Raw genomic sequence first — 22,686 nt, 5'->3', positions numbered from 1 at the left:
CGTTGCAGACGCAGCGTCAGATGATCCTTATCATTATCTGCAGGAATTTTACACATCGTCTCCCAAAGAGTCAGACGGTAAAAATCTAACCTTTCTGCACAAATGACGTTCACCTGAGAAAACCAGTCCTAAAAATCGATTTGCATGTTTAAAGATCGATTCATTTATAACGTGCAATATCTGTCTACCTCAAACACATCCTACCTGCTTTTTTTGCACTGTTTCTCTTTCTTTCCCGTACTAAGCTACTTTTATTTTCATTCCAATGTATATTGTTTATGTTTCGTAATTATATATTTTTTACTTTATTACCCCTTCCCCTGCATGTGTGTTAAATTACTGCTGCACAAAGTGAGTTTTCCATTGAAGGAGAAATAAAGGATAATCTAATCTAATTTACTTCATTACATAACAACTTTTGGTATTTTTGTGTTTATGCCCTAAAAGGAATGTTTTGTTGGACACCAGAATAACTACTGCCATGTTTTTGCCTTTAAATATGTTTAAAGGTATGAAAACATTAAAGTTTTCAGTTATAATTGCATAAATTGTCTACATTTCTTATTACTTTATATACTGTCTTGGGGTTACATGTGCATAAAACGCTAAAAATACAAATTCTCAAAAATTAAAAACCGAAATAGACCAATTAAAACGGAATGTGGGAAAAACTAAAAGCGATTTCATGCGTCTGTGTTTCCTCCCTGGATGTGTTTGGTAATTCTGACCCACCATGTTTCTGAAAACAGTTATATATAAAAAAAAAAAACTAATTATATATATATATATATATATATATATATATATATATATATATATATATATATATATATATATATATATTTCTATCAGCATTCTGGGAGCTGATTGGTCCTTACAGCATCATTAGCTGCAATACTTGCTGTTGAATCTCAATATAATACTAGTATTAATATGTTGCAGAACTACAGTCATGTAATTCATGCAACAGCTGAAAATAACCCAAATCAATATTGGAATCAAATCAGATCCTGATAATCGATTCTGAATCTTGCCATTTGAATCCTGTGAATCAGAGAATGAGCATCGACTAACCGGACGGCTCCGGTTTCTTTCACAGTTCTGTGTCCTGATAGGAGGAGGAATCAGAAAAATGGGAAGGATTAAGGGGAAACCTGAACCCGGACGATGGACTCATCGTTGACTCAACCGTCAAAGTTTAAGTTTAACGAGTTCAAGACCAGAACCAGAACTTCTGGATCCAGATCTAAAACCCCAAATATCAGGCGTGGAGGGTCACGTGACCAAACCTCCGACTGAAAAGAGGCTCGTTGAGCCGCATTTTGTAATAAAACCCACAAAATGTAACTTTGTCATCTCATTTTGTAATAAAGCCGCATTTTGTAAAACATTTTTCAAAATTACATTTTACAAAATTCACTTGCGACTTTTTTATTTTCTAGGAAATGTAATAACAATGTTTACGAATGGATTAAATTTTGATACCCAGAGTTTTGTTCTGTATTATAAGAAGCATTTAGGTTTGTTAGATGTTTATAACTATTCTTGATGTGGTTTTGGTGTGCCTAGCTTTTACATATACTTTAAAATAAAATACAATAAACAAACAAATAAACTATGCTTTATAATTGTTATTACATAATGCACCATGTTATTACATTTTCTAGAGAATAAAAAAGTAGCAAGTGCATTTTGTAATAATCTTCTCAAACTTATTACATAATGCGGCAAAATTTATTACAAAATGCGTTGGGGTAGTTTTTACAAAATGCTGCAGTTTATTACAAAATGCGGCTTTATTACAAAATGACATAAAAAAGTTATTACATTTTGGACGTTTATTACAAAATGCGTCTCAACAAGGCCGAGCTTCATGAGCCGCGTCATAAAAACACAAAGAAATAAAGGCTAATTTGTAGACTTTATGTCATTACAGAAAGTATAAACCCCAGATATTCAATATTCTGGTAAACATGGTAATCGTCAGCCAACGTTGGTTTCAACCCCGAACCAAAATGTCGTTCATCCCCATCTTTCTGCTTAAACCCGGTGATGTCACAGAGCGTTGCCTCCATCAAAAGTTCAGTTCAGGCCTCGGCCAATCAGACTGCAGCTGCACAGCTAGTGCCACAGCTAGCTCCACAGCTAGCTCCACAGCTAGCGCCACAGCTAGCTCCACAGCTAGCGCCACAGCTAGCGCCACAGCTAGCGCCACAGCTAGCTCCGGCCGCTGGAACCAGACGTGGGGACAAAGTGGTTCAGGAAGGTTTGACGAAGGCACGTTAGTATGGAGCCAAATCAAGGCCAAAAGTTTTGCTAATTTGAAAATAAAATTTGAACCTGAAAATTATTTTTTCCAGTTTCAATTTTTTTTTTTTTTTTTTGGTTTCAGAAAAAAAAGTTTCAGAACTTTTTTTTTCAGTTTCAAATCTTTTTTCCAGTTTCAAATCTTTTTTTTCCAGTTTCAAATCTTTTTTTTTTCCAGTTTCAAATTTTTTTGAAAAAAAAATTTGAAACTGAAAAAAAAAAAAGTGAAACTGAAAAAAAAGAAGTGAAACTGAAAAAAAGAAGTGAAACTGAAAAAAAAAGATGTGAAACTGAAAAAAAGATTTGGAACTGAAATAAAAAGTTCTGAAACTGAAAAAAAGATTGATACCAAAAAAAAAAAATTTAAACTGTAAAAAAGAATTTTCAGGTTCAAATTAGCAAAACTTTTGGCCTTGATTTAGCTCCATAAGTTAGAAGGAGCGCCGACGCTGCCGCGTGAGCGTAACTTTGGCCCAAACGGAAGCCTCCGATGCTCGACGTTTGAAACCAAAACAGAAGAACAAGCGGGTCCTTTTGTTGCTTCGGTTGTCGTTAGTTTTGGGTCAAACCTCCTTTATGGCGCGGTCCGTTTCCCCCGACAGAGTTAGCACAGATCAATCGCCCCGTCCACGTCGTTACTCATTTTTACAAGACGATACTTCACTTTGGTAAAGAAGCACAACATTTGGCACAGATTCTCTCCAAGGTCTAACTCTTTAGGAAAAAGCCGCGTGCCACTCAAAATTCCAAGATGGCGGCCCCAAAATCTAGGATGTCCGCCCGAAAACGTGCTTTTTCCTTTATAACTCGAAATGCCTTGATTTTAAATACAGGTTGTCAGGTTGTCTTAATAGTAAGTAAGCCTACTGAAAATATCAGGTTATGAGTGTAACATTTTCATAAATCTATATTCTCATAACAACAATCAATCTTACAAAATTCTCACTTTTCCGGGTTTATACAAGTTTCTATATGCTGTATCTCAAGAACCGTAATGGATACAGACATACACTTGGTACCACAATGTCCACAATACCCAACTTTATATTCAACTTTAATATATTTATGGGGCTTAAAATCAAGGCATTTCGAGTTATAAAGGAAAAAGCACGTTTTCGGGCGGACATCTTAGATTTTAGGGGCCGCCCTCTTGGAATTTTGAGTGGCAGGCGCCTTTTTCCCAAAGAGTTAGACCTTGGAGAGAATCTGTGCTAAATTTCATGCTTCTTTACCAAAGTGAAGTGTCGCCGCCTCCTTCTCAGAGTCCGGAGACGACACTTTTGGCGGTTGTCCGGCGCCTTAACGCCACCATTCAGGAAAAACCAGATACTGATGAAATAATCCAAGTGTAAATAAAAGTAGATTTTAAAGAGGTGAAATAAACATCTTCAGGACAGTTTTTACATAAATAGCAGGATAAAAATCAGGAGTTCTGAACAGAGCTGCAGGAGATCTGGTCATCAGTTCTGCATCTGAACCAAGTTCTTAGAAAAAGGTTCCTGAGGTTCGTCTTCAAGTCCAGACGCAGGATGACGTCGTATAAAATCCCATTTAAAAGATTGTGCTGATAAAAAAGAAACAAAAAAATTCAAGACTTTCGACACAGGGAGGGATAAAGGTTGGGGGGTAAAGGTTGGGGGGTAAAGGTTGGGGGGTAAAGTTTGGAGGGGTTAAAGGTTGGGGGGTAAAGTTTGGGGGGTTAAAGGTTGGGGGTTAAAGGTTGGAGGGGTTAAAGGTTGGGGGGTAAAGGTTGGAGGGTAAAGGTTGGGCGGTAAAGGTAAAGGTTGGAGGGGGTAAAGGTTGGAGGGGGTAAAGGTTGGGGGGTAAAGGTAAAGGTTGGGGGTTAAAGGTAAAGGTTGGGGGGTAAAGGTTGGAAGGGTTAAAGGTTGGGGGGTAAAGGTAAAGGTTGGGGGTTAAAGGTAAAGGTTGGGGGGTAAAGGTTGGGGGGTAAAGGTAAAGGTTGGGGGGTAAAGGTAAAGGTTGGGGGTTAAAGGTAAAGTTTGGAGGGGTAAAGGTTGGGGGGTAAAGGTTGGGGGGTAAAGGTAAAGGTTGGGGGTTAAAGGTAAAGGTTGGGGGGTAAAGGTAAAGGTTGGGGGGTAAAGGTAAAGGTTGGGAGTTAAAGGTAAAGTTTGGAGGGTTAAAGGTTGGGGGGTAAAGTTTGGAGGGGTAAAGGTTGGGGGGGTTAAAGGTTGGGGGTAAAGTTTGGAGGGGGTAAAGGTAAAGGTTGGGGGGTAAAGGATGGGGGGTAAAGGTAAAGGTTGGGAGGTAAAGGTTGGGGGGTAAAGTTTGGAGGGGTTAAAGGTTGGGGGGTAAAGTTGTGCTTCAAAGTTGGGACACAGTCCGACGGTAAAGCTGATAAAACCTGTTTTAGATCGGTTCGGCTCCCTGAATATGTTCATTTGTGATATTCCCAGAACATCAGCTTGTCTGTTATTTTACCGATAATCAGAAGAGTTGTGCCAGCCAGGTCGCCATGGCGACAGACAACTAGAAGAAGCTGGTTCCTCTTATGCATCAGAACTTTACAACTCTGAGCATTAAAGCACTTTAAAGAAGCAGATCTGCATCAGCACTTTACAAACTCTAGCACTTAAGTTTATCAATTGTAACATGTTTTATTGTTTAATGATATTTATCTAGCTCAGTCGTGTATTTTTAATGTTGTGTTTTGTTGGTATAAATGTCATATCTCGTCTCCTTTGTCTGCTGTTCTGATTCTGTCTGGCATTAATTTGCTGCAGGGACGAAGGGTGGAAATTACTGGCTACAACCGTGAATATTTACTAGGAGTGGGCAAAAATATCGATATGGCAATATATCGCGATACTTTTCCAGCTGATTCAATATTGATATTCAAAATTTGAATATCGATTTTTTATTTATTTTTTTTTATCCCCGATTTTTTCCCATTTTCACCCAGTGCTCCTACCTAACAGTCCTGGGCATTGCCACTCTACCAACCCTGAGGGCCCTGCACTGAGCTCAGGTTTTATTTCACGTTTTATTTCATTTAATAATTTATTTTTTATATAACACAATTGCCTGTCCTTAAAAAATTAAAAATAATGGACAGAGGTTTATTTATTTATGTATTTATATCTATACTGACTGATCACTGTGCCTGTCCTTGGTTTTAGATTTAGGACATTTTATTTACTTTTTGTATGAACAGCGGCAAAGTTGAATAAAATATCTATTTTTCATTGAAGTACCATCTTTCTTGTGTTTATTATCATTTGCCACATAATTAAAGCAACCTCATACCAAAATTTTATGTTAATTTCATATGATGTAAATAATATGAAAAACATATACAAATATGTTGTAACTTTAGCTTGTATAGTTATAATAAAACATTGTTTTGACTCAGTTTGTCCCATGAATTGTCACTATAATCTGATGAACGTGCAACTCGGATTTTAAGATCCATAAAGCTTTTTACAGTTTTCAGCAAACTTTATATATCGCAATATATCAAAAAATTTGGATATCGCAATATCGTATCGTATCGTGACTCAGGTATTGTGATGTGTATTGTATCGTGAGGTCCTTGGCAATACCCACCCCTAATATTTACACTCGTGTTTATGTACGGCCCCTGTTCAACAAATAAAGTATATTGAATTAAGTTCCTGCAGCTGGAGCTCAGAGGACAAAGTTCCTGGTGTGACCAAGATCCATCAATGGTGCACCTCTTTAAAAATGGCAGCATGACGACTTGGAAGGCGAAAGTACCACACCTTAAGACTATTTTGACCCTTTGAAATGGTCAAAAAAAGCTGAAAAAGGACCTTAGAAGTGAGTTCAAACGAAACCAGCCAACTAAACCTAAAGCCGGACGTTTCCTCAGCTTTACCGTCGGACGTGGGACTTCTGTTTGTAAACGGTGCAAACATCTGAGCAGGTGAAGGTGGAGAACTAGCCGTTTCCCCGACACCTGAGAGCAGCCGTGTTAGAGCCGTGTTACAGCCGTGTTCCAGCCGTGTTCCAGAGGGGGGGCACCATGCGGGGCCACCGGGGGCCACCGGGGGGCTACTGGTTGTGCAGCCCCACTATGACGATCTTTTGGCCCCGATTCCCATCGTCTTCGGCTCCTCTTTGTCTGATCTCTCCCTCGTCGTCGTCGTCGTCGTCCTCGTCCTCTTCGTCGTCGTTGCGCGGCGTCGCGACCCCCCCGCTCTCCTCGCCGTCCTCCGGCGGCTCCGTCGGGTTTATCAGGCCGTACAGGAACGTGAAGACTCCGTTCAACCAATCCGAGCCCCCCTCCTCCGCTTCTTCTAACCAATCCAGAACATCGGCTTCCCCCTGAACTTCGGCCTCTCCGCTCAGGCCTAATGAGGGATGGAGGGAGGAGGGACGGAGGGGTGGAGGGATGAGGAGATGAGGAGATGAGGGGACGGAGGGGTGGAGGGATGGTCAGGTGGCAAACGAGTGGAAGTGACCAGACAATGTGGAGAAATCATAGAAAAGGCGTAAAAGAAACGTGAGATAAAATGAGGAAAAGGTGTTTAAACGGAGGAGGAAGAGAAGGAGGGAAGAAACAAGAGGAGAAGGTCAGCAGTGATCAGGTTAGGCAGCGAGGGAACTACTGAGGGAACTACTGAGGAAACTACTGAGGGAACTACTGAGGGAACTACTGAGGGAACTACTGAGGGAACTACTGAGGGAACTACTGAGGAAACTACTGAGGAAACTACTGAGGGAACGACTGAGGGAACGACTGAGGGAACTACTGAGGGAACTACTGAGGGAACTACTGAGGGAACTACCGAGGGAACTACCGAGGGAACTACTGAGGGAACAGGGACTACAGACCGACCGGGTTCAGGTCAGCAGAACTCAGAAACCAAACTGAACCAGGTCTTTGTGGAGCAACGGGAACAAGTGAGGGTTTTTATAGCGCTGGGCGGTATGACCAAAAATTTATATCACGGTATTTTTTCAAAATTATAATCGGTTTCACGGTATATCACGGTATTTTTTTCTTCATGCACAACTGGGTGTTAACCACATTTTCTAATGATTTGGAAAGGAATTGCTGCAGTAAATTGTCTTAGAATGGCCTATTTTACTGTCATGAGGAGGAAATATTGTAGAAAAACATTAATGTCCACACTAGTATAAATACAGGTTTACACTAGTATAAATACAGGTTTAGACTAGTATAAATACAGGTTTAGACTAGTATAAATACAGGTTTACACTAGTATAAATACAGGTTTACACTAGTATAAATACAGGTTTGCACTAGTATAAATACAGGTTTACACTAGTATAAATACAGGTTTACACTAGTATAAATACAGGTTTACACTAGTATAAATACAGGTTTACACTAGTATAAATACAGGTTTACACTAGTATAAATACAGGTTTACACTAGTATAAATACAGGTTTACACTAGTATAAATACAGGTTTGCACTAGTATAAATACAGGTTTGCACTAGTATAAATACAGGTTTACACTAGTATAAATACAGGTTTACACTAGTATAAATACAGGTTTACACTAGTATAAATACAGGTTTACACTAGTATAAATACAGGTTTGCACTAGTATAAATACAGGTTTGCACTAGTATAAATACAGGTTTGCACTAGTATAAATACAGGTTTGCACTAGTATAAATACAGGTTTGCACTAGTATAAATACAGGTTTGCACTAGTATAAATACAGGTTTGCACTAGTATAAATACAGGTTTACACTAGTATAAATACAGGTTTACACTAGTATAAATACAGGTTTACACTAGTATAAATACAGGTTTACACTAGTATAAATACAGGTTTGCACTAGTATAAATACAGGTTTACACTAGTATAAATACAGGTTTACACTAGTATAAATACAGGTTTACACTAGTATAAATACAGGTTTACACTAGTATAAATACAGGTTTATTACACTAGTATAAATACAGGTTTACACTAGTATAAATACAGGTTTACACTAGTATAAATACAGGTTTACACTAGTATAAATACAGGTTTACACTAGTATAAATACAGGTTTATTACACTAGTATAAATACAGGTTTGCACTAGTATAAATACAGGTTTGCACTAGTATAAATACAGGTTTACACTAGTATAAATACAGGTTTGCACTAGTATAAATACAGGTTTGCACTAGTATAAAGACTTTAAGTGTTGTCTGACTGATCTTTTACAAAATTACAAGGTAGAAAGTATTTATTGAACATAAACAACTGAACAATTTTTAATTTCCCAGCTGTTTTGGTTCCACCTCCTGGTGAATGTTGGTAAAATTCTTATGTGGTTACTTTTGGTTGGCCAACGATTTATGTTTGTGGTGCAACCGTTACGGAGCGACCAGTCTATTTCCTTATTTTACAACGCATTTATTAATTGTTCGGTTTTTTTCCCACTTATTCCACCAAACACGAAAGTGTTTTTTTGCCATTTTCGGCCGAACAATTTCGGTTACTGAACAATCGGTGCATCAGTAGTTGTTAACTGTGGTATAATGATCTGATTGGTTGTTAACTGTGGTATAATGATCTGATTGGTTGTTAACTGTGGTATAATGATCTGATTGGTTGTTAACTGTGGTATAATGATCTGATTGGTTGTTAACTGTGGTATAATGATCTGATTGGTTGTTAACTGTGCTATAATGATCTGATTGGTTGTTAACTGTGGTATAATGATCTGATTGGTTGTTAACTGTGGTATAATGATCTGACTGGTTGTTAACTGTGGTATAATGATCTGATTGGTTGTTAACTGTGGTATAATGATCTGATTGGTTGTTAACTGTGGTACAATGATCTGACTGGTTGTTAACTGTGGTATAATGATCTGATTGGTTGTTAACTGTGCTATAATGATCTGATTGGTTGGTAACTGTGGTATAATGATCTGATTGGTTGTTAACTGTGGTATAATGATCTGATTGGTTGTTAACTGTGGTATAATGAGCTTATACCACGGCTTCTATTCTAAAGTCTCATCACAGCAGATCATTCCACGTCAGGGAAGCAACAATGTTTCCATGACAACAACCAACTGGTACAGATTTGTTGACGGTTACAGCAGGTAGAAAAAAGTAGCTGTAGATAATATGCATTTCTGATTAATTAAAGACTACATCAAATAGATTGTGTATTCATCTTTCATATTGACATTATTTGTAACCGTTTTATAAAAGCAACACATCCCTTGGCGTCGGGCCGGAGACGCCGCTCAGCTGTGATATAATGAGCGTATACCACGGCCTGGCCGGATGCATTGTTTAAGTCAGGGGTTCTTAACCTTTCTGACCTTGGGGCCCAATTTTTTCAGTACAGAGTGGCCCGGGGCCCGTTAAATATTAACACTGTATAGCAGGGGTATTCAACTTTAAGAGGTCCATTTAGAGAAAATGTACTCAAGCGAAGGTCCAGAACATCATAATAAAAATATATATATATATATATATATATATATATATATATATATATATATATATATATATATTATATATATATATATATATATATATATATATTCAAGTAGCCTCATAGTTGTATCAACATCTGCATCTGACTGTTATATTAAAAAAGTACATATTTGCCAATTAACATGTGTAACTTCAATTACACATTTTTTTTTCTCTTAAAAATAAAATTGATTTTATTTTATTTTTCAAATGCTATCTTATTTTATTTCTTTACCAGCAGTTTGAATTTCCCCTTTTCTTTGTTAATTGTCTCAACACATTTTTATAATAAATGAATATAAACACATCTTAACAATTGAACAGTTTTGCAGTTTTTCTTTCTTCCCCTCTTATAATCTTATGTCCCCACTTTCTGTCGTTCAGTGAGAGAACTGAGCTCTAATTTCTCCTGTCAGGACTTTAAATCTGGGCTGGATTGTGTCAGGTTCTCATGCACATGTGAAGGTGCTCATTGATGAACCTGGAACGATATTTAGTTTTAATTATGTTCATTGTTGAGCCTGAAACGATATTTAGTTTTAATTATGTTCATTGTGGAGAAAGCTGCTTCACAGCTGTATGTGGACCCAAACATATTTTAAGATGGTCAGCTTATTTTCAGGGACGCGTCAGGATAAATGATCACGCCGCGCTCGCTCGCTCTGTGCGCAGACCCAAGTAATCGATCCCTGATCCTGGCGGATCTAAACCTACTCTGTGCAAAATGAAGGATTTTCTCTATAAAGACACACCATTTCTCTTACTATTACACGTACAGCTAGCTGAGTGTCTTCTTCTCCTCATTTGGTTGGGAGTTGCTATGCAGTCCCGCGGCCCTCGCGGCCCACACGTACAAAACTGATTTTTTGTCGCGGCCCACTAGATGGCGCTCGCGGCCCAAGTGTGGGCCGCGGCCCTATGGTTAAGAATCACTGGAATAAGTATTAATATTTAATTTATATTATACGTGGGTTCGATTCCAGTCGCGGTATATGTTGTCCCGACTTCCTACGTATCTGTCTTTCCCTGCATCAATGGTGCCAGGGGGTCCCCACAAAATTATTTGTAATATAAAATATGTATTTAATATAAAATATTAATAAAATATTCTTCTGTAAAAATTAACTAAATACAACAAATGATTCTGTGGCAATTACACAAGAATGTCCAGTAACATGTTCAACACCACAAACTTAGTCACTGCAATCTATTCTGGTCCGATACTCTTCCCTGCCTTGATGAAAGGAGAAGCTAGCGTAGGCTAGTAGTCCTCCGGAGAAGTTAGCGGTAGGCTAGTAGTCCACAGGAGAAGTTAGCGGTAGGCTAGTAGTCCACAGGAGAAGTTAGCAGTAGATGCTCTTAAACTTCTCCCATAGATGAGCTGACGAGCTTCAGTCCGCCGGGGCGGCCCGGCTCGTTCTCGTGGCCGAGTGCACGGCTCTTCTGGCCACGCCGGCCGACTCCGAGAGTTGTGGAGGAAAGCATCAGCCGGCCGAGCCCCAACAGTTTCCTCCCTTTGTTGAAATGTCCACATCACAAGTATTGTCACCCTGTTATCATTTTTGGTAAAATGAAACCAAACTTTCGAGCGTTTATGCCGCTTTGTCCCCGTGTTTACACAATGTTTACACGTTGCGTATCTACACAACGTGCGTGGTGACGTCATTCGCGGCCACTGGAATCGATAAGGGAATCATTTGCAAACAAGGAATTGAAATACTGGGAACCGGTTTCTCAACAAGAACTGGTTCTGGATTCCCCAGTTTCTGTGGTGTTGGGGGCGGGACCGGTCGGTCGGCCGTCACCAACCTCCATGGAAACCACATGCAAATAACATGCAAACAATCTTCATTTAGAGGATGTTGTTAGAGCAGGAGTTCCAGGATGCAGCCTGACAACCCAACGCTCCGAATTGAACATTTCTTGATTTCACCGTGCCCCCATGTGACGACAAGTTGTGTCCAATAGGAGAGAAGGTGGTGGAGTTTCTGCAACAAGTCATTACTGCAGTACAAAAGTAAAAAACAAAAAAAACCACATGACAGTTCGGTGTCAACATGATCCGCAGGTTTGTCGTGTGGCTGTTCGGCGCGGCAACACGACAAACCTGCTGATCATGTTGACACGGAACTGTCATGTGTTTTTTTTTACTTTTGTACTGCAGTACAAATGCACAAGTGAGCCATGACGGTGCTGATAAGTTTAATTGCTCAGTTCATTTCTATGTGAAGTAACATGCCACGTGTTATAGGCATGAAAATAAAAATAATGAAAATTGCCAACAGGTATCTGTGTATGTCTACGTCTTACTGAATCGATATCAAAGCATTTAAATCAATATCGAATCGAAATCGAATCGAAACTTAAAGCAGCACAACGTAACTTTCAGCTTTTCTGAGTTTCGCGGCATCTTGTGGACAAAATCGGTAGTGTTTTACCAGAAAGAACACTACGTTTCCCATGAGCACCAGCGCGTACTGCCGGAAAACTCCTGTCCCGTCGCTGCATTTGTTTTGATGAGAGAACACGGGACGCTTTTCTGTTTCACCAAGTGAACAGAAGGAACGCAAAAAAAGATGTTAAACTGCTGGAAAGGAACTGGAATTTACCGGGATACCTTAAACAAGGAAGCCAGGGAGCAGTATATGGAGAAAATAATGATTATTAACGGTCTGGATCCATATGAAATCATTACTGAAGACCCATGTGTTTCAATACATTTGTATAATAGTAAAACATACAGTACATGTTTTGTATCCCTCTTACTTTTCTTTTTTTTGACTGCCATATTATGTTGAAGAGGCTCCGAGCGAGGCGTGAGCAATATTTTTTTTTTCTCGTGAGATTATTTTTTTCCTCTGCAGCTACAAATAAGAGTTAATATTTTTTCCTCAACAAACTAGTTTTATCTGAAGATTGGGGTTAATTGCACCGCAGAGAGCTGGCCAGCAACTGCGTTTAGCTGGAGAAGTGGGGAATAAAACCCGTGTTTTGATCCGACCCCGGTCTGTGTGAGTGTTTGTGGTTTAAGGCTGTTTATGGTTCTGCGTTAAATCGACGCAGAGCCTACGGCGTAAGGTACGCGGCGATACGCACCGTACGTTGCGCACGTTGCGCGTCGATTTAACGCAGAACCATAAATCAGGCTTTACTGTGTGTTTGGTCGTTACAGCCGCGATCCAAAGCGAGCCGACGACTCTTTCACTCTTTTACTCTGTTATATCAGATACTTGGCCTGCGTGGTTCTGCCTCCGAGCAGGAAACCGGTGAAAAGTTAAACAATTAGGATTTTTTCCCCACGTCTGTTGTGTGGAGCTGCTGCTGCTGCTGCTGCAGCAGCAACGCAGCAACAGGTTCTGCGGAGCTCTGAGCTCCACGCCCCGCCCATTTTCGTCTCGACTGCGAATCGGGAAGGAGGGGGAAGTGACGTATGCCGTAAAGCAGTCAAAGTCGTAACGATTTGTAGTTTTTTAGTGTGGCATGGTTCCTACCATGCTCCTCAAAGTTACATAGTGCCAGTGGAGGCGATACAGACCCCCTCAGACCATGACAGAGGTTTCATTAAACCTGTTGGAAGTTGATGTACCATCACAATGACTCTGGAAATATGATATTAAGGTGGAAAAGTTACGTAGTGTCGCTTTAAAGAATCTTTTTTAAGACTCTTAAGGTTCTTAAAAATCCCCAGCCCTAGTGGAGCAGCTCTACACCCTCAGCAGGGTCAGGTTCTTCCAACTGTCTTGGTGAAATAGGTAGGTTGGATGGAAACACCCATCCGACGGTAAAGACACCCGACACAAGCCGGGCATCCAACGGCAAAAACACCCGACACAAGCCGGGCATCCAACGGCAAAAACACCCGACGTAAGCCGGGCATCCAACGGCAAAAACAGCCGACACAAGCCGGGCATCCAACGGCAAAGACACCCGACACAAGCCGGGCATCCGACGATAAAGACGCCCGACACAAGCCGGGCATCCGACGATAAAAACACCCGACACAAGCCGGGCATCCAACGGCAAAAACAGCCGACACAAGCCGGGCATCCAACGATAAAGTCACCCGACACAAGCCGGGCATCCGACGTAAGCCGGGCATCCAACGGCAAAAACAGCCGACACAAGCCGGGCATCCAACGGCAAAAACAGCCGACACAAGCCGGGCATCCGACGTAAGCCGGGCATCCAACGGCAAAAACAGCCGACACAAGCCGGGCATCCAACGGCAAAGACACCCGACACAAGCCTGGCATGCGACGATAAAGACACCCGACACACGCCGGGCATCCGACGGCAAAGTCACCCAACACAAGCCGGGCATCCAACGGCAAAAACACCCGACACAAGCCGGGCATCCGACGGCAAAGTCACCCGACACAAGCCGGGCATCCGACGATAAAGTCACCCGACACAAGCCGGGCATCCAACGGCAAAAACACCCGACACAAGCCGGGCATCCGACGGCAAAGTCACCCGACACAAGCCGGGCATCCGACGATAAAGACACCCGACACAAGCCGGGCATCCGACGGCAAAAACACCCGACACAAGCCGGGCATCCGACGGCAAAAACACCCGACACAAGCCGGGCATCTGACGGCAAAAACAGCCGACACAAGCCGGGCATCCGACTAAAATAAATAAGGTACAGCATCTCCTACCCAACAAAAAGAAGCGGCTCAGAGACCAAAGATCGGGATTCTAAATTCAAATGTTTACAAAAGGTCCTGGAGTGTTTGCTGATCTCGACTGTTAATGACGGTATAAAAAGGCGCCGGTCATCCTTTCGTTAGCCTTAGCTTTGTTAGCTTTAGCTTCGTTAGCCTTCCAAAGGAAACCCAAACCTCTGTTTTGTGCAGTTTTTGTTCCTACAGAAAAAGCGGTCGTCGTGTTTTACCAGAGTCCTCACTTACCGAGCAGAACTTTAGCGTCCTCGACGTCGAAGTCGCCATCGCCGTCGGTGTCGTACGCCACCAGTTTACCTGCACAGGTAACCAACGGGGTCAGAGGTCAAACGTGGCGTTTTCGGCAGGACGTTCAGCTTCAGTCATTTACACAGGGTTCCTACTCATTATTCAAGGTCAAATTCAAGCACTTTCAAGGGTCATTTTCTAAATCTTCAAGCACCTTATCGCTGGGGTAAAATATCTACAGGAATATATATATTCATAATTATTTTTTCCTCTTTTTAACACAGTTATGTACATTGTATCGTGCTGTAAACATCTAGTTATGTTTCATCTTACTGGTTTTATTTCTCCTTTTAATAATTAAACTATATAGTCTGATCCTAATTTTGTGAAAGACACAAGTTATAATTTCAAGCACTTAAACTATTTGAACATTGAAATTCAAGCACTTTAAAGGATTTCAAGCCCCCGTAGGAACGCTGTTTACAGCTCCTTCACTGACAAGGTCACAATATTTTCATTAATCATTCGTGCAAAAAAAATGTATTACATTTTTATTTTCCATTTGACTGAAAGTTAAAAAAAGTTCAAACCAAATTCAACCACATTTTTTTCTTATTTCAAATTAATATTTGTATATTTTTCATTAAAGAAATGTTTATCCTTAAAAGGATCAGTTTTTGTCACAAATTTAGAAGAAGAAAGTTAAGTGAACCAGCGACCCAATTGTTTTTTTTTTTGTATTTATAATCAATAAGCTTGAAATAAAGATTTCAAATCAATTAATCAATACGTGGATTTAATCAGACTGATATTACAACAACTTTCCATAAAGAGACACGTTTTACTGGCAGTCTTATCTCTTACTTCTTGCTTTTATTTCATTACTTTAAATAATCCTTTTGAGGCCTTAGGCAATGGAAACTTTTTTTTTGTAATTTTTTCTTGGAACAGTGTATTCGTTTCCTTGTTGTCATTTTTAATTTTATAAAAGTTATTTTGATGTTTGTCTTATTTTTATTCTTTTTTTGTGAGGTCATGACCGAAATAAACTAAACTAAAGAGTGAGCCGGTCCGGCTGGAACCGGGTTCCAGCAGAACCAAAAAACAACAGAAAAACAGCAGAAAACAGCAGAAAAACCGAAAAACAACAGAAAAACAGCAGAAAAACAGCAGAAAAACCAGAAAACAGCAGAAAAACAGCAGAAAAAACAGCAGAAAAAACAGCAGAAAAAACAGAAAACAGCTGAAAAACAGCAGAAAACAGCAGAATGATGAAGGTTTTTACCTTGCAGCGTCTCAGACAGGTTAATCTGTAAGCCTTTAGCCTTGTCTGCATGCAGAACACAAAACACACGTTAGCACACAAGTTCAACCAGGAAAAGCTCCGTGCAGCTAGCAGCTAGCAGCCGTTAGCGCTGATCAGGGTCAGCGGGGGCCGTCGCCATGCCGACCGCTACCTGCATGCAGGTAAGAGTGAGGGGTCGCCGTCGCCATGCCGACCGCTACCTGCATGCAGGTGAGAGTGACGGGTTGCCATGCCGACCGCTACCTGCATGCAGGTGAGGGTGAGGGGTCGCCGTCGCCATGCCGACCGCTACCTGCATGCAGGTGAGGGTGAGGGGTCGCCGTCGCCATGCCGACCATGGGGCTAGAACAGTCTCATAATTCACAAATGCACAGAACAAAATTCACAACAAGGACCGATTCACACGTGCGTAGGACAAGATACACAAATGTATTTTTGATGCACAAATATAACCTGATTTACAAACGTTTTTTTGTCTGTGAGCTGCGCTGGATTTGCATGTGACTTTTGAGACTCCCCTGACGTGACTCGCATAACGCATTTATGGATAGAGTCACGTCAGGGGAGTCTCAAAAGTCACACGCAAATCCAGCGCAGCTCACAGACAAAAAAACGTGTGTAAATCAGATTATATTTGTGTGTAGCATCAAACATACATTTGTGTATCTTTTCCTACGCACGTGTGAGTTTTGTCCTTTTGCATTTGTGGATCGGAGTGTGCATTTGTGAATTATGAGACTGTTCTAGCTCCATATGCACGTTGGCCGAGACCCGCTGAAAATTAAAGAAACGCTGCAGATAAAAACAAACGCCGCTGCAAATAAAATAAACGCTTTGAAAATAAAAACAACGCTACAAGTAAAAACAAGCGCCGCTGCAACTAAATTTTTTTATTTTTTATTTTATTATTTTTTTTAAACATAATTTGCAGAATACTATAGTCTACTAATTCATGAAATTTCAACAATTTTAGCTGGAAATAATGGATTTGTTGGATCTCTATATCGTTTTCTACTTTCTTTACGTTTCTTTTATTTGCAGCGGCGTTTGTTTCTGTTTGCAGCATTTATTTTATTTGCTAAGCGTTTAATTTATTTGTTAAGCGTTTATTTTATTTGCAGCTGCGTTTGTTTCTGTTTGCAGCGTTTCTTTATTTTTCAGCAATGGCGGGTCTCGACCTCCCACGGCCTGGTGGATGTGTGGAGGAGGATGCACGCAGACTGCAGTCAGTACACCTGGTACTACTGGTACTATTGGTACTACTGGTACACCTGGTACTACTGGTACACCTGGTAATACTGTTACACCTGGTACACCTAGTACTACTGGTACTACTGGTACTACTGGTACACCTGGTACTACTGGTACACCTGTTCCTACTGGTACACCTGGTACTACGGCTGGGTGAGATTGGGGGGGGTCGCCATGCGTGAGGGGGCGTGGCCAGGTGGGGGGGCGTGTCCCCGTGAGAGTGAGGGGGCGTGTCCCGGCGTGAGGGGGCGTGTCCCGTACTCACCCAGCACGCCCTGGTAGTCCACTAGGTCGAAGTAGACGACGGCCACCGACGTCCAGACGCCCAGCAGGGCCAGAACCATGAACCAGGTGAAGAAGCCGCTGCCGCCGGAGCCCGACTCCGCCTTCTTCCCGTTCTTACTGGCCGACGGGCTTTTAGTCGCGTCTGTAAGAGGAAAAACATTAGCAAACGTTAGCATCCATGCTAACAGCATAACAGCCCAACGCTAGGAGGGGAAGACATTAGCCGGGCAGCAAACATGGAGGCGTGTTGAGCCGCATTTTATAATAACGGTGCATTTTGTAATAAACGTCCAAAAATGTAATAACTTTGTCATTTCATTTTGTAATAAACTACCCCAACGCATTTTGTAATACATTTTGCCGCATTATGTAATAAGTTATTCCATTTTGAGAAGATTATTACAAAATGCACTTGAAACTTTTTTATTCTCTAGAAAATGTAATAACATGGTGCATTATGTAATAACAATTCTAAAACATAGTTTATTTGTTTGTTATTGGCCTACAGTATATAATTCCAAACTTCAAATTGGAAACTAAAGTTATATTTGGAGTTTTATACATAGATTTATTGGCTACATAGCTCTGAGGGAAATTGCATAAAAAAACAACAAAAGTCACTCTTGTATAAATTGTTAAACAAACAACAATAATAGGTTTTATTACATAATGCACCATGTTATTACATTTCCTAGAAAATAAAAAAGTTGCAAGTGTATTTTATAATAATCTTCTCAAAAATGCAATAACTTATTACATAATGTGGCAAGATGTATTACAAAATGGGGCAGTTTATTACAAAATGAAATGAAAAAGTTATTACATTTTGGACGTTTATTACAAAATGCGGCTCAACAAGGCAGGACCGAGGTCCACAAACCTGGACCTGAACCAACCAGCAAAACCTCTGGACCAAGAATCCTCTGGACCCGGGAGACCAGCGTGGACAGGTCTGATCACCCGGGTCCAGAACCAGGTCTAGTCCCCCGGGTCCAGAACCACCTCAGACCCCCCTGTCAAGCATGGAGGTGGAGGGATGCTGGTTCGTTCTACAGCACCATACACCTGGGATTTCCTGAGATAAAATATAATAAAATTGAATTGAAAAAGGTTCTGCAGCTCAGATCCACGACAATCGGATCATTTATGTCTTTAGATTTAAAAACTCAGGACTAATCTTCAACTTTCCTCTTAACCAAGTTAATTTACAAACGTCTGGCCAGACTGGAACGTTTCAGAGAATAAGACCACGTTTCCACATAGCCGGGTATTTACAAAAACGGATATTTTCCCCTCTACGTTTATAAAAATACCATCATTTCCAGGAACCTGCATAAATATCTGTTAAGGTGCTATGAGCAGCCAAACCTACAGGGGGCAGTGTAACGAGAAGATAAAGTCATGCTAGCCAATCAGAATCCTGGAAAAAAACATCAACAAATGACACGAGTAACTTCCAGTTACTTCCAAGATGAACCAGAGTCTTTGGTTTGGAGTGACAGAGAAGTGGAGTTACTTTTAAGTGTGACGTTAGAATATAAAACAGGTAAAATACAAGAAAATATTGACGGTTACAAACTAATTGTAACCACAGGTGTCACTCATGACGCTGGTGACGTTTCTGTCTCATAATGTGACGTTCTGAAGAATAAATGTCCGTTTATCTCCGTTTACAAGCAAACGTGAAGACGGAGTTTTAAAAATCTACACTTTGGCCGGAGTTTTCAGAAATGATGGTTTTTGGAAACTTTGAGCTTCGTTTTCGTGTAAACGAATGAACAAAACGCATGAAAACACCACAGTTTTTGATACGTGGAAACGGGGCCTGAAACCGTTTCCTTCTCAACTCCATCAAAGCAGTCGATCCTGGACAGAACTAGTAAACACCATCATCGGTATCTGCTCCGATCCTGCAGATCAGATCCCTGAACTATTCCTGGAGTCTCCCACAATGCAGGATGGGAGAAAGAAACTATTCCTGGAGTCCTCCATGATGGGAGGAACTAAAATAGTGGTGAGAGAATGAGCAGGTTTTGTAGCCGGCGAGGGTTCGGGTTTCAGAGACTAAGAACCTAAAGAACCTAAGCGACCGAGGACTCCGGCGAGGGACCGAGGACTCCTGCTAGGGAGAAGCGAGGACGCCGCTCATGCCGAAGCGGCGCCAGCAGAAGACGCTTTAAGCAGCAATGCTGGAATTTCCCGTCGTGTTCTGGGAGTTAAACCTGATCTTTTATTGCCCCGGCTCAGACCCGGCTCAGACCCGGGTCCGTCTTCAGGGATCCAGGCTCCATCCAGCTCCAGGTACCGTAGCAACGGCGACCTCCACTCCGCTCGCCCCCCCTGCTCCCCTCACCTTCTGCAGCTATGACCGCTGGAGTCGCCGTGACGACGGGGCAGGAGGCCGCCTCCGCCAGGGTCGCCGGGTCGGCCATGCCGCTCAGCGCCGCTCAGACCTGAAGAAGCGACCGTCCGCGTCCTCTGCCCCGGCGGGACTGAGGCTCCGAGGTCGTTCCAGGATATTAATAGACCCGGAGCAGCTGGTAGAGCTGAACAAAGACCCAAAGACCCCCGTCCTCCAGGACAAGGACAAGGGGGGGGGGGGGTCGCCACGGAAACTAGAGCTGCAATGATCCGGCGACGTTGTCGACAAAAATCCATAATCAAAGTTGTCGACAATTGTCCCCAGACATGTTTTTCCAACGGAGTGAGGCGTCTCTCTTCAGTACGATCTCTGCACTAGGGATGGGCGGTATGGACTAAAAAATGTATCACGATAATTTCTGGCATTTATCCCAATAACGATAAAAATGAAGATTAAAAAAATACCAATTCAACTCCACCTTTGTAACTATAAATCTATCTCGCTCTCAGATCCAACATGTTTGTTACACGAAAACGTATCAACGGGAATGTATCCTTTTTTCTTTCTTTCAGGCTCATTTCCTTCCTTCCTCCTTTCTCCCTCCCTCCCTCCCTCCCTCCCTCCCTTCCTTCCTCCCTTCCTTCCTTCCTTCCTACAACCTCAATCATAATTGATGCGTTAAAGGCTTTGAAAAAGCTTGTGTGATGACAATGATGGATTTGCCTCTACCTAAAGACTGCTGTCGGCCGACTGCTGTGTCGCCTCGCGCCACCTGTGTCGGGCTCAAAAAGAAGCACTTGGACACACCGCAAAGACGACACCCCACGGCCCACCCACCCTCACGTACAGACGTGATCGCCAGGTCGACGTCGCCCCGGGGAGAAACCTGCAGCTCTGTGGAGAATTTCCGCGGGCTGAAATAAATCATTTAGGAAGATAAATGTTGGTTTAATAGATGAAATCTAACAGTTGTAGCTACGCCTGTTAATAAATTTGCTCCGAAAATTTAGGGATTTCTGCCTGCCGGCTCCGGAGCTGATTTATTGTTCTGCGTTAAATCGACGCAGAGCGTACGGCGTAGGGTAGGGCGTACGCCGTAGGGTAGGGCGTACGCCGTAGGATACGGCCTACGGCGTAGGGTACGGCGTAGGGTACGCCGTAGGGTACGGCGTAGGGTACGGCGTACGGCGTAGGGTACGGCGTGCGGCGTAGGGTACGGCGTACGGCGTAGGCTCTGCGTTGATTTAACGCAGAACTATAAATCAGCCCTTATTCTGGCGCGGTTTGAAAAACACTTCACAACAACGGGCAAACGAGTGATTATGTACATTCACTGAGTGAATATTATGAAAGTAAAATATATATTTCTCACTAGAAATGTAATAAAAACGCATTTTTATGCAGAAACTAACTCAAAATATTGATTTTATTCACTAAAAAATAAGAAATGTCCGCCATGTTTTTTTTTTATTCAGTTAAAGGACAAATGGCAAAGGCAAATGACGACGAAAAGCATTCTGGGAAATTCTGGGAACAGCCAATCACAGAGTGAGCTGTTTGACCGACGGCTGACGCCGATTCGACATGTGGAATCGGCTGAAAAGCTCCCGACGGGCGGCCGACCTGTGGCGACGTGCGGGACACACCGGGGAAACTAGCCCGGCCGACGCACCGACGCTCATTGACGGCCCGACGGCCGACAGTCGGCTTGGTGAGTCAGTGCCTTAACGCCTATCTAACATCAACCTCATGGTTTGAAACAAAGGAACCTCCATAAAGACTCAAACTCCCAGCAGGCTTTGCATTTACGGCCCTGCGGTGATTAGAAACAGCCCCTTAATTGGGCAGAGATCCCAAATCGCAGACGGGGCCCCTGCAGATTTATTGCAGCCCAGGCCCGGCTATAAAGAGCTGCTGTACCCACAATGCACCACTCCTCCACACGGAGCTCCACACGTCCAGCTGATCACCAGGGAAACAAATGGTGGTGAGAAGTTATTCTGCTGTTGTGCCTTTTACTTTCTTTTCTATTCTCCCCCATGTTTAGAAATGTCCTTAAGCCGTCCCTCTGGAAACATTATTTATTCCACTAATATAATGTTTGGCTCAGACCTCTTCATGCCAGACGCCAAAGTGTTCTCAAAAACTAGCCACAGCGTGGTTGCTGGTCCCACTGGTGCCGTTTGATCGATTCATTTTGATCATTCATTTATTTTTTTATTCCTTCTTCTGACGAAACAAGGCCCTTTTTGCCCCTAAACGTGCCCAAAAAGTCACCAAATTTTGCACCAAGCCAGGCCTGGTGAAAAATTTGATATTTAATGGTTTGCATTAATGGGCGTGGCCTAACGGCTCAACAGCGCCCCCTAGAAAACTTTGTGCCTCAAGCCCCACGATATGGTTTGACGTACATGCACGAAAATCGGTACACACCTGTATCATGTCACAACTTAAAGAAAAGTCTCTTGGCACCATGGCCCAAACCCAACAGGAAGTTGGCCATTTTGAATTAATCGTGTCATTTTGGCGCAATTTATGCCATTTCTTCGGCCGTTAATACGAACCGTAACGTGCACCCAGGTGTGTTCTACATCAAAATGTGCGTCTCCATCCTGTGACGATGGGTAGTGCTGGGCGGTGTGACCAAAAATTTATATCACGGTATTTTTCAAAATTATAATCGGTTTCACGGTATATCACGGTATTTTTTTTTTCATGCACAACTGGGTGTTAACCACATTTTTTATGATTTGGAAAGGAATTGCTGCAGTAAATTGTCCTAGAATGGCCTATTTTACTGTCATGAGGAGGAAATAT

The 22,686-nt window shown here is 42.0% G+C and overlaps 1 protein-coding gene across 4 annotated transcripts in view; it reads right to left on the bottom strand.

Moving 5' to 3' along the window:
- The window catches only part of asph (aspartate beta-hydroxylase), a 65,578-nt gene that overhangs the window by 31,260 nt on the left and 11,632 nt on the right, over positions 1 to 22,686 (bottom strand). For 2 of the 4 annotated variants that reach the window (XM_061731530.1, XM_061731531.1), the window contains exons 1-4: positions 19,861 to 20,013; positions 17,488 to 17,649; positions 15,951 to 15,995; positions 14,666 to 14,734 (exon numbers count right to left, since the gene is read on the bottom strand). In XM_061731530.1, the coding sequence (XP_061587514.1) occupies positions 14,666 to 14,734; positions 15,951 to 15,995; positions 17,488 to 17,649; positions 19,861 to 19,939 (355 nt within the window). In that variant the 5' untranslated portion in view covers positions 19,940 to 20,013. Of the gene's footprint in view, positions 1 to 14,665; positions 14,735 to 15,950; positions 15,996 to 17,487; positions 17,650 to 19,860; positions 20,014 to 22,686 lie in introns of those variants that run through there. The other 2 variants (XM_061731532.1, XM_061731533.1) reach the window with 2 other exon arrangements.

Source organism: Cololabis saira, chromosome 10 (assembly GCF_033807715.1).
Source record: "Cololabis saira isolate AMF1-May2022 chromosome 10, fColSai1.1, whole genome shotgun sequence".
NCBI lineage: Eukaryota > Metazoa > Chordata > Actinopteri > Beloniformes > Belonidae > Cololabis > Cololabis saira.
This window is presented reverse-complemented; position numbering and strand designations above follow the sequence as displayed.